The sequence below is a fragment of the Patagioenas fasciata genome, chromosome 23, assembly GCF_037038585.1.
Source record: "Patagioenas fasciata isolate bPatFas1 chromosome 23, bPatFas1.hap1, whole genome shotgun sequence".
Classification (NCBI taxonomy): domain Eukaryota; kingdom Metazoa; phylum Chordata; class Aves; order Columbiformes; family Columbidae; genus Patagioenas; species Patagioenas fasciata.
Window position 1 is genome coordinate 3,520,012 of NC_092542.1, and position 20,201 is coordinate 3,540,212.

Genomic DNA, 20,201 nt, shown 5'->3' on the forward strand with positions numbered 1-20,201 from the left:
TTTGTCAGATTCGGACACCAAATTGTATTTTGAATGCTCTTCATAGTTGTTGACGCCACTGACAAGATCATATTACAGGAGGAGAAAGAGATACAAATGATCATCGTCTACAAACAAACATCATACATACTAGTCTATGACACCTCTTGACCTGAAGGTTTGAAGTCAATACAAATTAGATTCTCACCCACTATAAGGACTCGAAAAAAGCATTTAGTCAACATAGAACTCAGTCTTCCTTTCTAAAACTCAAGGTCATTCTTCCCTGGGTTTTCTAATATTTAGATCGTTGATATATGGTAGAGCCGATATATATTGGGTAGAAGGTGCTGTGAAAGTGCAGCCCCATTATGTCTTTAGCTATTGCAACAGTGGGTTCTGTTCAATAAACTGTTGGTCATCATCTCAAAGTTTTGTATTTTAGTTGGACAACTTATTTTCTGAAGTAGACAGGCAACCCATCCGTTAATAGAATCGTAGAATATCTTGAGTTGGATGGGACCCATAAGGATCATCAAGGTCAAGTCCCTGCCTCTCACAGGACTATCTAAAACTAAACCATATGACTAAAAGTGTCATGCAGATGCTCCTTGAACTCTGACAGAATCACAGAATGTTAAGGGATTGGAAGGCACCTCGAAAGATCATCCAGTCCAGTCCCCCCCGCCGGAGCAGGACTGTCCACCAGGACCCCCAGGTCCCTTTCCCCTACGCTCCTCTCTAATAGCTCATTCCCCAGCTTACACTGGAACCTGGGGTTGTTCCTACCCAGATTCAAGACTCTACACTTGCCCTTGTTCTATTTCATTACATTTTTCCCTGCCCAGCTCTCCAGCCTGTCCAGGTCTCTGGATGGCAGCACAGCTTCCAGTGTCAGCCACTCCTCCGAGCTTGGTGTCATCAGTTAATGCCTTGAACAATTACTCAAAAGAGGTGTATTTTCAGCATGAACAGCAAGCTAGAGTGGAAGGTCGTCAGGACTTAGTCTATGACTTCCTGTGTGTGAGTTTAAGGTCTGGCACAATTAACCCCCTGTATGAATGAGTTTTAAGAGTGCTATCAGGTTACAAATAATAATAAACAGTTAATAAGGATCCTTAATTTTAACAAGCTTTCTTTCTTCAATCTTAAATAACCTGAGGGGTGACAGCAGAAATTCTGTGTAGACTGTGTGGATATGATTGTGTGATTTCGTGTACAAAATACACTCTCAAAGAATTTTTAAAGTTTCCAACATAATCTGGGTAGACTCAGAATTTACATATATATTTGCATTTTAAAACAAACCTCGCAAAAAAGTATCTAAGCTCCAAACAATAAAAAGCAAAGTGCACACCATTAAAAATCCATCAAAAGAAGCTATTCAGCTCACATGTGTGTCTGGCAGTTTGAAAAGCATTTCACTTACCTGCTAAGTATTAAGAAGAGGATTTTGGTACTGCTCCTAAACAATTGTAGGTCAGATATTGGCCCATGTAACAGTCCGCTTAGGGCTGTGTTTTCCGTGGTATCACAACTGCAAAAAGAATATGTGCATTTCTGCAGAGCTGATGGATGAGGCTGTGCAGTGGCTCGGTGCTCTTTCAAGGCGCCTCGGTTGCTGTAGGTTATTTCATCAGTTGGATGCTAATCTTGTAATGAGTACTTCTGAATCAGTTCAAATCTGCTCCAGGACAGTTGTTTCTGTGATAGTTTACCAAGTCAATTCATCTTTCACAGATTTGTCAGGGGCTGTCATGTACAGAGAAAGATAGATACTACTTTTTCTGTCTATCTGTTATGCTTATCTTCTTACAGAGTATTCGTGACACTAGTGTTGGAATGCGTCAAGGTTTGAAGTTCAAAAGTATATCTAAAGGGCTAAAGAGACAGGTAGACTTCTGAATCTGTAGGTGACTTGATGGGAACAACTCATTTTGGAGGAGCTTATATTGAAAAAGATCAAGAGCTACATTTGCCTTCCCCAAAGAGAACATCTATCTGACCTGCTGGAGTTTAGGTCTTGGAGACTGTGAACTACTCCATGTTTGATATTTTTGGTTCTTTTTAAGGGTTTTTTGGGTTTTTTTGAGTAGTTTTGACTCCTCTACACAAAATCACAAACTACTTTTATAAATTACATTAAACCTGTGGGTTATGAGTACAGAAGTTCAGGACGGCTTCACAACCATCTCAAGAGTTCATTCCGTAATAGAGCAAACAGCCAACTTGGTGATCTTGCCAGCAACTGCAGTGTAAGATAATAATTTGTACCACTTAAATACTTCCTTTTGTACAAATTCAACGGCTAGTGTAGGTTCTGATGTTTCGTTGGAAATAGCGGTTACCTACGTGAGTACTTTCTTATTCTTGAAGAGTTAACGAGATAGAAGCAGATTCATAAGCCTTCAGAGTCGCATAGTTCTTAAATGCCGAACTCCTCCTGGGTTTGGTGTAAGAGGAGCAATAATAACTTTGGGGAGGAAGAGATGAGGATTCAGTTTCCTGACACTCCATTTTAGCTCAATACCATTTCTACTATTTCTCGTGTTCTGAAGGAGTAATTCTTTCCCTTCAGTTTGTACTTTTGCCAAGAGGTGTCAAAACTGCGTTAAAAAAAAAAAAACTTAAAAAAAAGCTTGAATTTGATTAATATAGAGAAACAAGACTTTGCCTGACTGATAATAAAACTGATAAATGACATTTGAATTACTTGTAGCAGTAATTTATTACATAAAATATCTTTTATTTGACATGTGATTAGTTGCTGGAAGCATCACTCAATCTGACTAGTTTAAACATGCTCTAAAATGAGCCCCCAGTAAAAAAGCAGGGCTGTCTGCTGTTGGCGTTATGAAATATACTGATCCAGCAGTGAGGACCGAAATCTGACTTTAAATATTTAAATGATTAATTTGGTTTATTTTTTTTTTACCTTTCTAACCCCTATAATTACAAGCAAACTCAGGGGAGTTTCTGAGCTAGGTGTGCGGAGCTGCAGGCTTATCATCCACCAATTGTCTGTTCTTCCCCATGCTCTCCCTTGATGGGTTTTGTGCAGATTTTACCCGTGCTTGAAAGTCATCTCCAGTGACTGTTTTTCTTGCCATTTGGATGTTCTTCTCCCACCTCTGTGTCTTAGGTGGGAGGCTGTAGAATACAGACTGTTTTCTCTTACAATTAAAAACGGTAACTAGAATCCAGGTTGGGTTTTTTTCTCCAACTCTTTTCTGTGGGTTCACTTTTTCCCGTGGAAAATCACCTCCTACACCCTCAGTTTCGAATGTGGATACTAGTGAGGCTGACCTTACTTGGATGCACAAGGCCTAATTAATTGATGTCAGGAAAGTTAATTCTGAGATTCATGGGGCTCTTAGAAATAGTAAATGTTTACTCTGCAGTTGCAATTTACAGTTGCTGCTGTGAAAATTAAATATACTTAGAGAAAACAGATTTACAGCTGAAGAAAATGTCTCTGTCCCTTCCATTTGCCTTTTGAGGGTCTCTTATGTGGAATGGTTGCTACTTCCCAGTACATAGTGTGTCTCTTTGGGGAGGATTTCAGTGCCTGAACTGAAGAGTAACTGGGCTATTAGTGCTTTTGCACTTTCTCTGAATTTTATTCCAATTCTACAAGTGGAGAAATTGAGGATATGCAAAGAAGTCAGTGTGAGAACTGAGGTTACAGCTGAGAAACTTCTAACCCTCTCTCCACCCCACGTTTTAGATTAGAATATTGCAAGAGAAAGAAAGATTGAACATGGATTTTAGGCAGGGCTGTGACATTCTTCATAGCCTTGTAAAGTTGATGTGGTCAGTGCTGAGCCTTTACTGCGTCCCTCACTCACTTTTCCTCTCCACCCCCCACGCTTTTTTTTTGCCACAAGACAGAATTATTTCACACATCTCTAAAACGAGTAAAATGGCATTTCAGCTTCTTGTCTTTATAGACTCTCTGAACTTTAGGAAAGATCATTCTGGTCCCTTTTCATTAATAATGAAAACCAGGGGGCAATAAAATGTTCTTAGCTCTCAAGCATTACAGGAACGGAGGGAGAGACGAGCGAGGTGAGAGGGCAGAGCAGACGTGGTTCTACAGGTGCCTCTCCTTTCTGCTCAGAGGTCACCAGGCTGGGAGGTAGCTGGGGACAGCTGGTCAAGGACTGACTGCCATGGACAGGGCACCAGGACCCACTCGGCCTCTGAGATGCATTAACCCTTCACAACAGGCAGTTCAGCCTGGAATTAGTTGTGTTGTTGTAGAAGGATGTTTTTAGTCAGAAGTTCAGGGCAGAGAACTGGACAACCGAGAGACTTCAGGTACTGGAAATGACAGTGGGAGCAGAGTAAGGAGGGGAAAGCGGGATGGATGGCTGGGGTTTGCAGCAAGATTAGCCAGAGATCATTTTAAATCCTGACATGTACACAGCCAGCTACTGCATCTTAGCTGATGTGTGTTAACTCATTAAGTTAAAAAGTTATGATAATTTGATCGTGTGCCTAAGCTCCTAAACTGCAACTGCAGAACCCAAACTACTGCTGGTGACACTATTCACCAGTTCTGACAGCGTCTTCAATTTGTTCGGGTTCCTAGCCAGTGGATAATTTGAGGAGCTGTGTCCTAAAATGTAGCAAGAAGCTCTGAGTGTCAGGATTTGAGAGCCGTGTCTGTCTGTAGAGCCTGAGGGCTGGGATTAGAAGTAACTCTTGCAAGGAAATGCCTGTGGAAGATCTCAGCTACAGGAAAATGGCAATAGGTGAGCAAAGCAGAAAGGAGACAAGCTTGCAGCCATTTCAGCCAGTTAAGCCTCCCTTTGAAAGCCTAAATTGAAACTTTGGAGAACACATTTCTGAGACGTTGCAGGTCACATGTAGATTTGGATCTGCCTGTTTGGAGACTGCACACCGGCCTCCACCTCACCAGTTCTGCCCACATCCTGTCACTGATCTTCTGCATCTTCTTTATTGTTAAAGAAAACTGGGGGCAGTACAATATTCGTTGCAGGAACTGCGAGGGAGGTAAAAGGATAAAGCTGGTGGAAAACTACAGGTGTCTTGTGATTCTGTTGAAGGAGCAGAGCATTGCTTTGCTCTGTGGAGTCGAGGCTGCTGTGCAGAATTGTGTGTTAAAGATCTCAAGTTTTAATCTGCTTCTTTGTGTCTCTCTGTAGATGTTTAGTTGCATATGTTCCCTTTGCTGTTCATGTGTGCTTTGGTACCTATTAGTAATTCAGGCTTGAAAGATACTGGATCCTTCCTTACTGAACTGGTCCATAGTCACTGACACGATGTTCATAAATCCATTTATTGCCCTGATTTCTCTTCTTTCTCAAAACACTTCCTTCTTTCTTTGTTTTTATTGCTTTCTTCTGGCTCTCTGGCTTTGTCCCCGTTTTCAAAAATTATGATAGTGAAGAACAATTGTTATTCAAGTAACGAGTTAACCTTAGCTACTGCTAACACCACAGATGGTTATCTGGGCAAAGTGCAGTAGGGCTCAGAGTGCCTTCTGCAAGGAAAGAGTAGGGCAAACCAGCTTGATGGAATGTTTTAAATTGCTGTTGTGATTTATCTCCCTTTGACACCTTGTGCAAGGCCAGTGTCAGCGCTAGAGGTCTGGACAGATGTTTCGGTGTCCACGGACCAGAAGTCTGCACGCTGCACCTGAGAGAATACCCGCATCTTCATGCCCCCTGCTCAGCAAATCTATGCCTGCTAAGAAACAGCAGAACTGGCATTAGTCTTTGCTCTTTTCTCTGATAAAATGGGTGTATGAAAATGTCACTTGTAGTTCTAACGATGATTGTTTCTTGATTATGGCCTTTAGGTCCACCTGGCTCCAGATGGCGAGATTATGGGGCTTTGGCTATCATAATGGCAGGAATTGCCTTTGGATTCCACCAGCTCTACAAGGTAATATCTCCCTCTCTGCTATTACACTGTACTCTGAGAGAATGATGTTACACTGCTGGTGTCAAAATGATCGTGTTGGTTCCAAGCTGCTGAAGCTTCTCTTTTCTTACTGGCACTGCCATTAGAATATTGGAGAAATGCAGCCACCTAACACAAAAATGCAGAGTCAAGAAGTGGCAAGCAAACAAAACTGGTTTTTAGCAGTGGATCTCAAACTGCTGGTTTTCAGCTTGTGCTGCCTTTGGCCTTTCCTGGGCCTTTCTCCTCTTCCCACTTCTGCATTTCTTGCCTTGTGGATGTAGTTCAGATGCTGCAACGTATCAGTGAGTTCACATTCAAGAGCATAAGATCTCAAATTGTACTCTCTATGTGATGGATGTTTAAGAACTGGTTTTTAGCACCCCAAAAATGTAACCACAGAGCTCATATCCTCTCTTCTGCAATTTCTGTTAACACCTCCTCTAGAGGGAATTTCTTTTCTCAGCCAGGTGTGCAGATAAATGATCACTGGCTCTGTGATAAAGGCTGAGGTTTGGGTGGTGGACTTGGAGGATGTTTCAGGTAGATTAGAAAGACCACTTTGTATATCGCTGTTTCCTAAAAAAGTTTCTGTTCTCCCTGCAGAAATACCTGCTTCCTCTCATCATGGGAGGCAAAGAAGACAGGAAACAACTTCAGAGGATTGAGTCAAACATTTCTGAGATGAGTGGCAGTGTGACACAGACAGGTAAAGATTAATGACTCCATCAATTCACCCCTCAAAGTCTTCCTCCCTGTATCCTCCATTCTGCCAAGACCCCCACCTTTTTCTTTCCCTCCATCTCCACTTTATGTGGTGACTTCATTTATCTGCTCTGAGAATCTGTTCACATTTGCAAATGAAGCCGCCGTCATTTCGGTTTAATTTGAAATTGCTTGTTTACTGTCGGCGCGGCCTCAATTAATTATGTTTTTACGGAAAGGCTCCCAACCTCAGAATATTAATAAGGGGAATAAAATGACAGCCTTTCGGAGGGCTGTAAAGTTCATTTTTAATTTCTGCTTCTCTGATGTTTTCAGGGGCTTTTTTTTGGTGCTTTCCCCCCACCTTCCAACTGAAAAAACAAGGAAGGGTCAGGAGAGTCTGTAATTACTGTGCCTCCCTGACCTTAGCCACCTTCTCCGTTATTGACTCTATAGGGTGTCTGTTCATTACCCGGTGCCCTAATGGTGGTCTGGATTAGCTGTTACCTGTCACACCAGTAGAGTTTTAAATTTTATTTTATTTTATCGGCTTGTTTACTTCCTGGAAGCTTTGGATAAAGTACCAAAGTAGGTAAAGTTCTCCTACAGCTGTAGTTGGAGCCCAGCAGAAGTTCTTCACCGTTTGCTGGGGTGTAGGAGAGGAATACAGGGTGTTCTCTTGAAGTAAAAGGGAAAAGTGTGAAGTATATGCAGTTGGTGGGATGGAACAAAGCATGATTTTCAGCAGTAAGTCTGTTAAAGATGTTGGGGTTGAAGGAGCTCATGGGTTGAGAGTGGGAGGATGCTAATTCCGCTTTTTTAGTGGAGGGGGGGAAGAAACGCGTCTTTCTCTTCTCATGATACCTTAAGGGCAGCCCTGAGACCAGCTTTTCCCGGCCTGGCCTAGCCCCAGTGCGTGCCTGCGTGAGGCCCAAGGTAGATAAATGATACAAACATTGTGTAAGTTCAGGGAGATGTACAAATCATAAACCAATATAATTAGAAGGGAGAGGTTTTGGACGGATATACTGTGGGCTATAGACATCTATACAATGGAAAGATAAACTAGAAATACTGGAGGTTAGATGCAGTGCAGGTAGATTACCCGTAGTGCAGATAAATCATATGGATTAAAGTGAGCGGGCGGGCGGAGATAAATTAAATATAGTAGGAATAGAGGCATCTTTGTAGCTAGACAGCAGGAAGGACGTGTGTGAGTGCGTATATGCGCCTGTATCTCAGTTTAACACTCTCCTGCTTTTTCCCTCACAGTGACTCAGCTACAGACAACTTTAGCAGCTGTCCAGGAACTGCTAATCCAGCAACAACAGAAACTCCAGGAGCTCACCCAAGAACTGGCTGCTTCTAAGGTATCCGCTTCCAGCTCTTCACCTTTAGAACATCACCATCTTCTATGGAACATGCATGGCTTCTTTTGTGGGCACATGGAAAGCACCTTACTAGGTTCACAGTTCCGCCTTGTGCTCTGTCATGTCCCCAGCCAGTTTCTCTGCATCTGACTTCTCCATAGGTGGACTGGGTATTAATTTGGTACGTGTAGGTGGGATGGATCTGAACCAGTCACGTAGAGATGAAGTCTTCCTTTCACTCACAAACTCATAATTATTCAAGGCCCAGTCGTCTTGCAGTATTCTGTGTACAGGGAGAGATTTTTTTTTTTATCGTGAAATCCCCTAAACAATGCTTACAGTCTTTTCCCTGTAGCATGAGCAGTTGTCTTCTCCCCTTACCTATACTTTAATCTCATACAGACCCTTTGATGGTGTGTAACTGGTGGGCCACAGCTGACTCTGTGGTGCGCACAGTGTACAGTAGAAATCCCTCAGTGGCACAGCTGTAAACCCAACCATGAAAGCCAGTTTATGGCCACAGCACTCTATTTCAATTTTCCTTGGGAACTGTGGCCTGCCAGTGGCCTGGAGCCAGTCCGGAAATTGGAAAACTGTTTTCAGGTCTTAAGTGTTAAGATTAAGACCACATGTTGAGCTTTAAGAAGGAAAAAGGGCATAAAAGTCTTGGTGGTTTAGAGAGTCTTGAAGAAGTTTTTCCTCCCCCCTCTCTACCCCCTGCACTGAAATGGTAGCACACATTGTTATGATATCTAAACCTCATGTGTACAAAGAAAAACTTGGGCAACCCGCAAACCAAGGAATAAAAGCTGTGTTTTCCCAGCTGTAATGTAAGTTTTTTTATCTGCTTTTCAAACTCCTACTGGCATGCTGTAAAAAATTAAAAAGAGGGACTTTAAGTAATTAAAAAACATACATAAAAATTCAAGGCTTGAATTTTCTACAACTGTTTTTTAAAGAGACTGGCTAAAAAGCCCCAGATGTCAGATTTTATTTCTAAATCCTAGGCATCTGGCACCATATGTGTTTTGGAAATTTGAGTCCTTTGCAGGCCAGTGAATGGAAATCACTCCCTTGTTAATGTGCTGCTGTAGCTTTCAAGGTCTTGGAAAGCCAGAACAGTGGCTCCTGGATTCTTGCTGTCTGAGGGCTGCGAGTGTGAATCCCAGGGGAGAGCATCTGTGTATATCACAGCTACTACAGCCTGAGCCTCTCCCTGCTCCCCGGGTTCACAGCCCAGAGTCACGGGGAGGAGTGCTGGCTGTGAAGGTGTTCGGGGTTACTCAGCACCAGCTGAACTCTGCTGAAAGAATAAGTAGGAACAACCAGTTCTGGATATATTTAGTACGAACTGCTGAGGAGGAGTTTTGTATTATTCCAGTCCTGGCTTCCTTTGTCAGGGGATTTCTTAGGAGTATCTCTGGAGCGATGCTCACAAATGGGTTCATTCCTAATGGCTTTTAGCAGAAATTACTATGGAAGTGCTAGACATGGGTCTTCTCAGGTCCCATACTCAGGAGCTGCTAGAGCGATAGGGCACAATCTGTCTTTCAGAGTATTCCTCACATTTCTCAAGTTCCCAAAAGGGTTAAAAGAAAGATTGTCGAAAGTAGCATGTTCTCAGTTCTTACCTTACTCTAATTTCTGACTGATATCCCATAGCAGTTGTGATGCAGTGCTGACAGCAGCTGTACCAGGCTTCCATGAGTTACTGATCATTTTTCCCCACCAAATTGCATTTATTGCCTTGAAATATCCAAGAGAGAATGCCTAGTGCAGCTCCTTCCTGGAGACACAACCCGGTAACTCAAGCATGGCTTGAATTCTTCAGATCTAGTAGGGAAAGAGAATTTTTGCAACTTTCAAGCATTGATTTATCAGCCCACCTCTAAACCAGGACAACCACAGAGTGCAGATAATCGATTCTCTCTTTCATGATTTAGGAGAAATGAACAAATGGTTTTAAAATAGTTGTTAATATATAATATTTGAATCTGTTGCCTCAGCTAAGTGCAGTCACAGGAAAGAGTAAAGGAGCTCATTCAGTGCAATTCACACTGCTTTTCAGGACCCTGTTCTAGGTCTTCTGTAGAAATCATTCATTAGGTCAGTGTCAGATGATTTAGTTCACCTCTTTGTGTGGTGTTCTCTGTCTGGTATGTTGGTAGAAAACATCCTATGTAGAAGTAGCTTTGTTGGAATTAGCACAAGTGCTGCCTTCAGCAATGGTTGTGCATGGTTTATTGGAGACAAGATTAATTATTTCCCCAAATGGAAAGCAAATATTTGAATAGTCTTAGCACCCTGAGACGATTGTTATTTCTGATCATTGTGGGGATCCATTCAGGCCCTTCTTTACTGGGGAAGGTGTTTTTCTCAGATCTGAGAGATTTTAAATGGTAGAACTTGTGCATGTTATCCCCAAGGCTTGAGATTCACAGGCGGGAGGAAGAGGAGAATAACACAGAAAAAAGTGACATTTGTGAACTATCTCCCAGTTCATACTTTGATCTTTTTGTCTTCTTTTTCATGTTCCAGGCCACAACTTCCACCAACTGGATTCTGGAGTCACAGAATATTAATGAATTGAAATCTGAGATCTACTCATTAAAAGGACTTCTCCTGAACCGGTATGGATGGAATATGTGAGCAGATTATTGTGTGGGGAAAGGGTTGCACTCTGGGATTCTCTCAGTAATGGAGAGGAATGGCATTTCCAACAGGAACTAGCTCTATATCCTGTTATTGCTATTTTAGTAATACCACTTTGCACTCCACTATCACTTTCTATTTGCAGGTCTCAAAATGCTTTTCAGACTTGCCTTAAATCACAGAGTGCTTTGTGTAATTGATAAAATTTTCCCTTTTTGTTTATGATTGAGGAATTCTCTGCCATTTACCACAATCAGGATGCCTCTCACCTAGTTTGAGGTATTGACTGCACGTGCATCTGCATTCTCTTACAGAGAGTCGCTTCCGAATACAGTTCAGCTGACCTGTTCATGATTAGGGCATAACTAGGATGAAAAGAGTTGCCCTTAGCAGACTTTGTTTCTCTCGATTAGCCAGTTCAGATACAGGCATCTTATAATGTCTGAAATGAGGTGATGTAAATCCCAACCTGCATGACAGTTATAAGAACAGGGATCAGATCTCAGTTCTTGAGGAAATTCTTTTTTTCCAGGTATATTACTTAAGAGTTTATCTAGCATTTCAGCTCTTGTTCCTTTGACTCTGATGTGGTGCCCTTGCCTCCCTCTACCTGTAACTACGTCTGCTCAAGTCTTCTGTTTCCTAAGACTTTGATGGCTGATGGTGGCAGCAGGAAGAGGGAGATGAGAGCAACTACTGTTACTAGTTCAATCTAAGAAAAAGTAATCTTTTGTGTTCAAGTGCTCACTGTAGGAGAGCAGACAGCTTTTGTCTGCTCCGGTCTCGTCTGTGGCACTAACCAGCTCACCTGAGGGGCATGAGAACTCCCTGCCACACAGCATCCTTTTCAGGATCTGATGCCTCTTCATACTCCCACTTTTCACATGCACAAGCCAGGATGGATGGGGACTACTAGATCAGACATGCTTTTTTGCTTTACTCTTCATGATGGATGACTTTCTGAAGGCACCAGTGTTCCCCACTGCACGTACATTTGTCCTGTTTGGCACTTGGATTCTCCTGTTAGGGCTGAGTGTTACCTGCCACTATCAAATCCCTAAAGCCAACCTGGAAAGGACTCGAGGGCAGAGCAGCCAACTTCTCAGCTGGTGCAAACTAGTATGACTCCATTCACGTCAGAGGAGCTGAACCAGTTTGCGGCAGCCAGGACCTGGCCCAAACATGTAAACTGCATGCTGGGACTAGGAGATGGGCTCTGGATTATAATGAGCCAGCGTGCAATAGCTGTGTGTCGCAGTGGAGGCGAGAACCAGGTGGTGAAATTCCTTGGCTCAGGCACAAGGACCTGATGTGTCTGACTTCTTGCTCCAGTGGGAATTTTCTTTACCAATTCATTAGTGATTGTTTTATAAAGGATCACTCACGTCTTCCCACAGGCAGCATTCTTGAGTGGTAGCTTACATTGTGAAATTGGCCGAACCAGATCATTTTAGTACTTCAGATTGCCCAGCTGTGATATTTTCTGTGTGTGCAGGCTCAATTACTGAGTGCTTGTAAAGCACTTTGAGATTCTGGCTGAAGAAGCGAAGTGGCCTTGGTTTTGTTCATTTATGACGAAGGAGACTTGCAGTTTCAGTCCTGCTTTTACATGACTTCCCCACTGCAAATACCATTCTCTCTAATGATAACCCCTCAGTGTTTTTAATAAAAGCCCCTTTCTCTCCTTTTCTCCCCCTCTTCCTCTCCCCCAAGGAGGCAGTTCCCTCCCTCCCCTTCGGCTCCTAAGATCCCGTCATGGCAGATCCCAGTGAAGCCAAGCTCGCCCTCCAACCCTGTTGTGGCCAACCACAATAGCAGCAGTGACATCTCGCCTGTCAGCAACGAGTCCACCACCTCATCCCCAGTCAAGGAGAACCACAGCCCGGAGGGTTCCAAGGTCAGCTGCCATCTGCTGAGCGCTGAGGAGGGCAACAAGGCCGTGATCGACGTCAAGAGCCAAGTGCGGATGGAGGTGCAGGGTGAGGAGGAGAAAAGGGAAACCAAAAGGAATGAAGAGGAGGAAGAGGACGATGAGGATGATGATGTTAGCCATGTGGATGAGGAGGAATGTCTGGGTGTCCAGACTGAGGACCGGCGAGGAGGGGATGGTCAGATTAATGAGCAAGTGGAAAAGCTACGAAGACCTGAGGGAGCCAGCAACGAGAATGAGATTGACTAAGGCACCTGGCTGCTGCTGCTGCTGCTGTACATCTTCCCTCGCCTCCTGCACTGTCCCTGGCGCCTCTCCCATTTTGTGGAGAGAAGTGCCATCCTCCCCTCCAGTGATTCTCCCATGATTGACCTTGAGCAGGGTCATGATTGCCCAGAGAACAAGGTGGGCCCTGTTTCACCACAGGGCTTCGCAGTGTTGCAGTGGCTGCTTCTCCCCACCCCGACCCACCTTCTCCCCATGAGCTGGGGTCACTGCCTAGGCTGGAAGACCAATCGCCTTACCATGCACCACAGCTACAGAATAAGTCTCTTACAAAAACACCGTCTCTCCTGAAGCAGCCTCTTCGCTGCATCTTGGAACCTTTCTATCCAATTTCAGAAACCAATCTGTCCTGAGCTCTTTGATTTCACAAGCCTTTAATCCCCACATAAGGCCCAAATCAGTTCTGTTTCCCAAAATAACCCTCTGTTTTATTTCTCAAACTACTTGATATTCTGTTGCCAAAAAAAAGAATGTTTTAACCCTGAATTCCTCACCAGATCTCAGTCTTGGCTCTTCCAAGCCTTATGTCAAGACTCAAATTCATGAAACAACCTAGCATCTAAAACACTACATTTCTGTGTGGTCCAAAGAACACCATTTCCACCCCACACTCATCAAAGCGGCCTCTTGCTAGAGACCAAGTCCAGGTTTCATGGCCATGGTAAAATCCATGAGAACAGGTGGTTTTGTTGCTGATTGCTCCCAGTAAAAGAAGACTTTAAAAGAAGCTGACCCCACTCATCCCAGTTATTACCCTTCCTCCTCCAAAGACAAGGAGCTCACATCAGTTTTTGACATAATTTTATTTATAGCTGCCCTGAATGAATGAATGAGGTGATAACAGATGCTGAAATAGTTGGTTAATTCTGGATCTTTGAAATGGTTCTTATCCTGTTTTTCTTCCTAAATGAGGAGAAAACCCATCTTATGTGATCAGCTGAGACCTCTACCTGCCCAGTGAGAGGCCCCTGCTTCAGCAAAGCGGTCTGTACAGAGCAGAGAGCAGGCCAGCTCTGAGCTACACCACTGGCCCTCCTTGCCCAGTCCAGCCTTTTTTTTTGCCCTGTTTGGGCTGTACACAAATTAAACCAGTGAATTTTGAAACCTCTCATTTGCAGCATTGTGTTCTCAGCTGGTAAAATGGTGGTGTCCAATTATATTATTCACTGCATCAGAGCCTCTTAGCAGAACAAATCTTGTAACAACTGAGTCTCACTGTCCTCACCAAGCAAGTGTGCTCGTCTGTGTGATCATGTATAGATTTCAAATATAAAATACAATTGTATATAATTGTAATAAATATGAGTTACCACTATTTAACACCAGGCTGTTACTGGATTACTGTGGCTCTTATTTTGGGGAGAAATATGTATGCAGGGTGGTAAAGGGGAGGGAAAAGGGACTATTAGAGAACTTCAGTCCTTATAAAATGTTTTCTGAAGGACATTTATGGTTGATTTTCTGACTTCTCCAGTATTAGGTTGTATCAGCAGGAGGCAGTGGAGAGAACGGTGTAAGTGCAATATAAGGTACGCTATAAATAGCTCCAACAACACGGTAACGCTAGATTGCCTCCAATGTTCCAGAGGGTGAGATGGGTGTATCATCCAGTGAGTAAAATGCAGCTGTTTGGGTTCCCTTCCTCGCAGCAGGAGGCTCCGTGGGGTGCAGAATGCAGCATCGCGCTCCTTTGCACCCCGGCAGCAGGAGGTGCTGACGGGAGCGTGCGAGAGATCCCACGGCCCCCTCATCTTATCTGCAGGGAATGCTGTGCCGCGTCCCGTGACTGCTCTAACCCTGCCGTGCCAGTGCTGGAGCCATTGAGAGAACCGGCGTGCAGCAAGAAATGCAGAGCTACTGCAGTCCCATCTTTGTTCAACAGAAGTATTTGGCTCCCTTCTTAAAAATGAGGGATTTACTTGATTCCTGAGTATTTGGGTGTCTGGTACACAGTGACATTTTCCTGCTCAGGGGGAGCGAAAGGGACCTTCATATTACTGTATTTAGACCTGCTGCTGAATGTGATGATTTCTCATTCCTTAAATGGACGAATATCTTCCCCAGGAGTGAGTGTGTGTGTGTGTGTCTCTCTCTCCCTCTCAGTCTCTCTCTCTACTGTTTAACGTTCACAAAGAACGTCACGTTTAGCTAAAACAGGGCAAATTTGAAAGTGTTTAAAAGGAAAGGCTTTTCTTAAGAGATGGCACTTTTCATTTCTCCAAGCCAAGAATCCTTGTGAAAAGAAAACACGACTGAACGCAGGGGCGTGATGAAAAAGTATTGTCCTGCCTGTGTACATTTTATATACATAGAAGGTTTTGAAAATAGAAAGTGCCTGGACAACAGCAGTTGGTGAAATGTGGAAAATATGTTGCTGAGGTATGTGCCTTGCAGAGTGACTTACGAGGTTTACAGTACAGGCAACCCTGCGGGTTCTTTTTTCACCCCTTTTCCTCCATGTTGCCAGCGTCCAATTCATTTACCTCAAGATTTCTGGTGCAGAGTAAAAATCTCTTTTCCCTCCCTCCGTTTTTCCTTCTTACAACCTTTACTCATTCAATAGGTCACAGCTTTTGCTTTCCCCAACCCGATGAATCCCAGAAAACTCCATCATTGCCGTTGTTGCTCAAAAAATCTAACTGTGGGCCTCTGGCTGTTGATGGGTGTTTGTGCATTTGTTGAAGAGATCCAACCCACCAGCAGAGGATCTCTGGAAGAAGCCAGACCTCCTTACCAACAGGTATTGTCATGAATCACAAGTTTTATTCCTCTATCTCATGTTCCTTGTCTTTCCAGCACAGCAGTAGTTGTAGGGTATTTCAGTGCTTATGAACTGTGTAGCCTGACTTCTAACTTGTAATATTTTATTCTTTTTTTGCTAGAAACAACTTCTTAGATCAGCTGCCCTGTGCGATGCGTAGCCCACTGGCCAGTAGACACTGAGAATTAGCTGAAAGGTGACCAGGTAGTCAGTCTTTTTTCTGCAGAACAAGACGGCAGCAGCAGTTACCCACTGTCCAGCTTATTCAAGTACTCTGTTTTACTGTGTGATCAGCCTTTGTTTTGGCACAGGAAGAAGAATAACAACACCCTGGTTCCTGAGTTCAGTGGGTTCATACCATGATGTCTGTGAGTCCTTGAGAGCCTATAGAAAGCAGGTGAAGGGAGTTTCCTCTGAACCAGGTAACTTGAGCACATGTCAGTGAAGTCCTCAGAGCCTCTGCTCTAGTGCTTCCCATTATTTGAGGATACAAAAGCTCCCTTTTCAACAGCTGCGAGAGCAATTTGGGAACTCAAAAAATGTGACAAAGTGGGAAAAGGTTAAAAGAGATGTCTCCTGATCACCTTTGTCCAACCTTCCTCCCCGCCAGATGTGACAGATGTGCACTTTGTTCAGAAACAGGACAATTTTCTGCGTGTTGGGGTGTAACCTAACGTCGTTTGGGAAAGAGGAGGAGGATGGGCTGTAGTATCCCTTGCCATCTTACTGCTTTGTGAAGTATTTTACTTAGAAGCATGCCTCAATTTCCACATCTGATGATAAAAAATACTGGCTGGTAAATACAGAGGTGTGACAAAGACAAGTTGCAGAGAAAGCCAGCTTTGGGAAGCAGGTTTCATGCTAAGTCCTGCAGCTCCCCCAAAAACCCCAGCCCCCGTGAACTGCTGTGCCTTGGGGCAGGGCAGAGCGAGGCTGCAGGCAGCGCCAGCTGCAGCCACTGTCCCTGATAGCCCGGCCGCACAGCTGTGCCCAACGGGCTGGAGCAGCCAGCGCTTGCCAGTTCACCCGCTGCCCTGCCTGCAGCAGACATCTCAGACCTGGCCTTTGTTTGCTGCAGCTCGGGTTCTTCTGGCAAGTAAGTGCTTTTGAATAACTATGTTCTCTCTTGATTTTTGTCTTCAATAGAGCGGGGGAACTGGCTGTGTTTCCAGTGGCTCCCTCGCCCTGGTTTGTTAGAAGGGTTGCCAGAAGGTCTGGCCTGGTGTGTGCTGGTGGAGGGAATATGGTATATGGTACATGCTGGGCTGCTGCCTGGGCAGGGAGGGGTCTCTGGAAAAAAAAACAGTCTGTGTCTACGCTGTTGCTTTTGTTTGCAGTGCCTGCTACAGAAATGGAGGCTGCCTTTGATTTTCTTTTGGTGGGGTAGTGTGATGTTTGGGGAAAACAAAGGCTAACAGCAGATCCAGAGGAGCTATTTGTTGCAAATCTGTTGTGTTGAAGGCAAGGTCTCCATGCTCAACTAGACTGTCCATACCCAGTAGGTTGTGGAGTACGGAAGTGCTTCCCAAGGGCTTTGGCTACAGGAAGCTTTGGAAGGTCCCTTCTGTGTGGTAGTGCTTTATATTAAGCACAAATTGTATATGGTGCTGACCCTGCACACCAAAAACTGATGTTAAGCTTGAACTGAGTCTTCCAGCCTGGACTTGACCTCTTATACCATTGGGTGGTACACGAGTGCAAAGCAAGAGAGGCGCTTGGCCTCCAGGGACTGAAAACTTAAATATAGTGATGCTGGGAAGTGGAACATGGGAAATTATTTACCTAAGGGCACAGGAGAGAGCTTACAGCTTTCTTCATTTTCCCTTTTATCATCCCCAGACTATGCTGCTTCCTCAGGAGTCAGATTCTACAGGCACCTTTAGAGCTGTGTCTACCTATCAAGCTGATGAAAAGCTGGCTTTTATCACTATGTACACACTCGAAAAATGAAATAAAATAATGGAAATGTGCCATTTTGGGGTATGAGGGAGGATGGAGGGCAGGGCCCGACTCCTCCACTTGCTGTGCAGCAGAAGCTCTGAGCTGTGCACTTGTAGTCGAGGGGCTGGCATGGGATCTCCCAGCTCGGGGAGAAAAACAATCCCATCCCCAAAAGGGAGCAGGCACTAACCTAATAAAGGCACCAGCTGGACGGAGGGAAAACCGGCTCTTCGGAAAAAAAAAAAGAGACCTCCTTTCATTAGAAAAATAATATATTTCATCCAAATAAGGTAAAAATATTTGAAATGGGGCAGAAGTGAGCACTAGGCAGCATCTGTCAGGCCCTTTCTGAAAAGGGGAAGATTATTAAACTCAATTACAATTTATTTTTGTAAAGTGTCTTTCAGACTAAAAATCTCCCCAAATGCTTTGCAAGGACTGCTCGGGGGTTACTTACAATATGGAGCATCTTAGAACACCCCTGTTTTCCCACCAAACCCTTGTTTTCTGCATCTGCTGAAGGGTCTAACCCTTCAGGATTTGTTTTTTCTTCTGTATTTGTGAAAATAATGCGAGATGTTTTATGATGCTGGCTGCAAGAAAAGTGCCTGAAGGGGGGGTGTGTGTGTGTGTGTGGCGGGGGGGATCTGACATTGGGTTTTTTTCTGTTTTAGGTAAAATACGTGTTTTTCTTTGGGGCTGTGTCTCCTGAGGGAGAAGGTGATAGGCTGGGCAGGGCCGATTCAGAGGATCTACAAGTACAGCTGGCTTATTTGTTGTGTATTTTTCTTCTTGTGTCCGTGGCTGTGCCAGCTGCTTGTGTCTCTCCGTCACTTTGCTCGGTGTGTCTGTTTTGTACAGCATCCCCGTGGTTGGGTTTTCAGCCTCCCATCCTGCCCTTTCCTTTTTATTTCTAACACTTCAGAAACAGGCTGCTTCCAACTTTATCCCTCTGCTGCTGTAAGCTGGCACGGAGGTTTTATCTACACTAACACCTCTTTGAAATTAATTTCTCTAACTGATTTAATTAAACCAGAGTGAATTCTTGGGTGGACATTCTTTGAGCAGATCGGCTTTACTTAGGCAGTTTTAACTGATCAGTGCATGCACAAAAGACTAAATTGCTGAATCGCTGCAGCTTTGCTTTGTAGATGAACTGTTCTTTGCTTCCTACTCTCTTACAGTATCAACAGTAGATTTCATCTCTGCATGCCCATTCACCTCCTTACTCGTGTGTTTTTGTGTCCGTGCATTGCTGTACAGTAATACCAATGCTGCCACTGCAGCACACAGCACGTTTGGGGCATGAGCTGGAAGTTGGGGCTCCCTCTTGCTTCCCAGTCTCCTGTGTTCCCCAGAATGAGCCAGGCGAAATTGGAACCCTTGGAACACTGTTGCATCTGATTTTTGCTCCTTTTTTTCCCCAATTTTGCAAACTCTGGCAGAGTGTGCTGATCTGATAGAGCAGCCCGGTGAACAGCCGTGTCCCTCTGCAGAGGGATGCACAGGGACATCGGTGCCACCTCCAGCCACCCACCAGAGCTGGTTCCCTTCCACCTTGCCAGCCTGACTGGCTGTAGCCGAGACCTGATTTGGGGGTTTAGTGCCTGGCAGCCGAACGAGCGAGCCTGTGTCCCTGTGAGGGGCTCTGACTTGCTCTGGCCGCAGATCAAATGGCTTTCTTTTATTCTCTTTAATGTTTCGGGCTGTAGAGCTCTGACATTTGGGCAGAGCTTGGCTGTGGCTGGGGATCACAGGAGGGTCCCTGGGGGTGCTGCTGACAGCAAGGGCTGGGGGCAGATGCTGTTGGTGGTGTCATGGTGAGAGCAGGAGGCAGCACCCTGCCTGTGGGGAGGGAAGGGGGGCAGGGAAAGGCTCAGGCTGCCTGTCAGATAAATCTTCGGCTGTTTACTTAAATCCTCAGTGTTTCTCCATTTGTTTGTTTAAGAGTTTCCCTGCCAAAAAAGAGCAAAAGGAAGGAGGGAAGCTGCCGTTGTTGGCCACCCCTCCTCAGCCACGATGCACTTTGGGGGCCAGAGCGCCCTGTCCCCCCCAAGGTGAGGTGACAAATGTGCATATGGAGGGGCCGCGGTCCTGTCCCCTGAGCCAGCGCCTGGCCCTTGTGGGGGAAGGTGCGTGTCAGGGACACCAGTGAGCCTGCTTCTCGTCCCAGAGCCGGCACAAAGAGCTTGTCATCCCTTCTAACACCTGGTGTACCTACACACGCTCCTCAATGCCTTTCTCCCCACTTTGCCCTCACCACTTTCCTAGAGATTGTTGCCCCCAGAGTTGGGTGTTGTCAGCTTGCAATTACTGGGGAAGTTTGTTCAAGACAGCAGAGACCCAAAAAGTGGGGCTTCCTGCCTAAATTTTGGATTTCCATGCAATATTGTCTGCAATAGAGGGACTCAAAACCATCTTGCCCTTAGGCAAACTTACTTGTATATTTTGCTGTAGTTGCATGTGCAAGTCTTGTGTACTGATCTATTTGTGCATGCTCTCACTCTTTCCAAGTTTGGTCATATTAAACTAAGTTCTGCCTTGATTTGTAGAGAAAGACAGAAATTATTTATTTATTCACATGTGAAACTCCAAAAACATTTCCAGCAATCTCCGTGCTTTTTTTGTTTGGAATAGGTACAAGCTG

The 20,201-nt window shown here is 44.6% G+C and overlaps 1 protein-coding gene across 1 annotated transcript in view; it reads left to right on the top strand.

Annotated features, from left to right (window-relative positions):
* The window catches only part of PEX14 (peroxisomal biogenesis factor 14), a 68,736-nt gene extending 54,559 nt beyond the window's left edge, over window positions 1-14,177 (top strand). Inside the window, exons 5-9 of the mRNA XM_065855340.2 lie at window positions 5,807-5,892; window positions 6,517-6,619; window positions 7,888-7,985; window positions 10,524-10,615; window positions 12,351-14,177. Of these exons, the coding sequence (XP_065711412.2) occupies window positions 5,807-5,892; window positions 6,517-6,619; window positions 7,888-7,985; window positions 10,524-10,615; window positions 12,351-12,816 (845 nt within the window). The 3' untranslated portion in view covers window positions 12,817-14,177. The remainder of the gene's footprint in view (window positions 1-5,806; window positions 5,893-6,516; window positions 6,620-7,887; window positions 7,986-10,523; window positions 10,616-12,350) is intronic.
* Window positions 14,178-20,201: the final 6,024 nt, after the last annotated feature.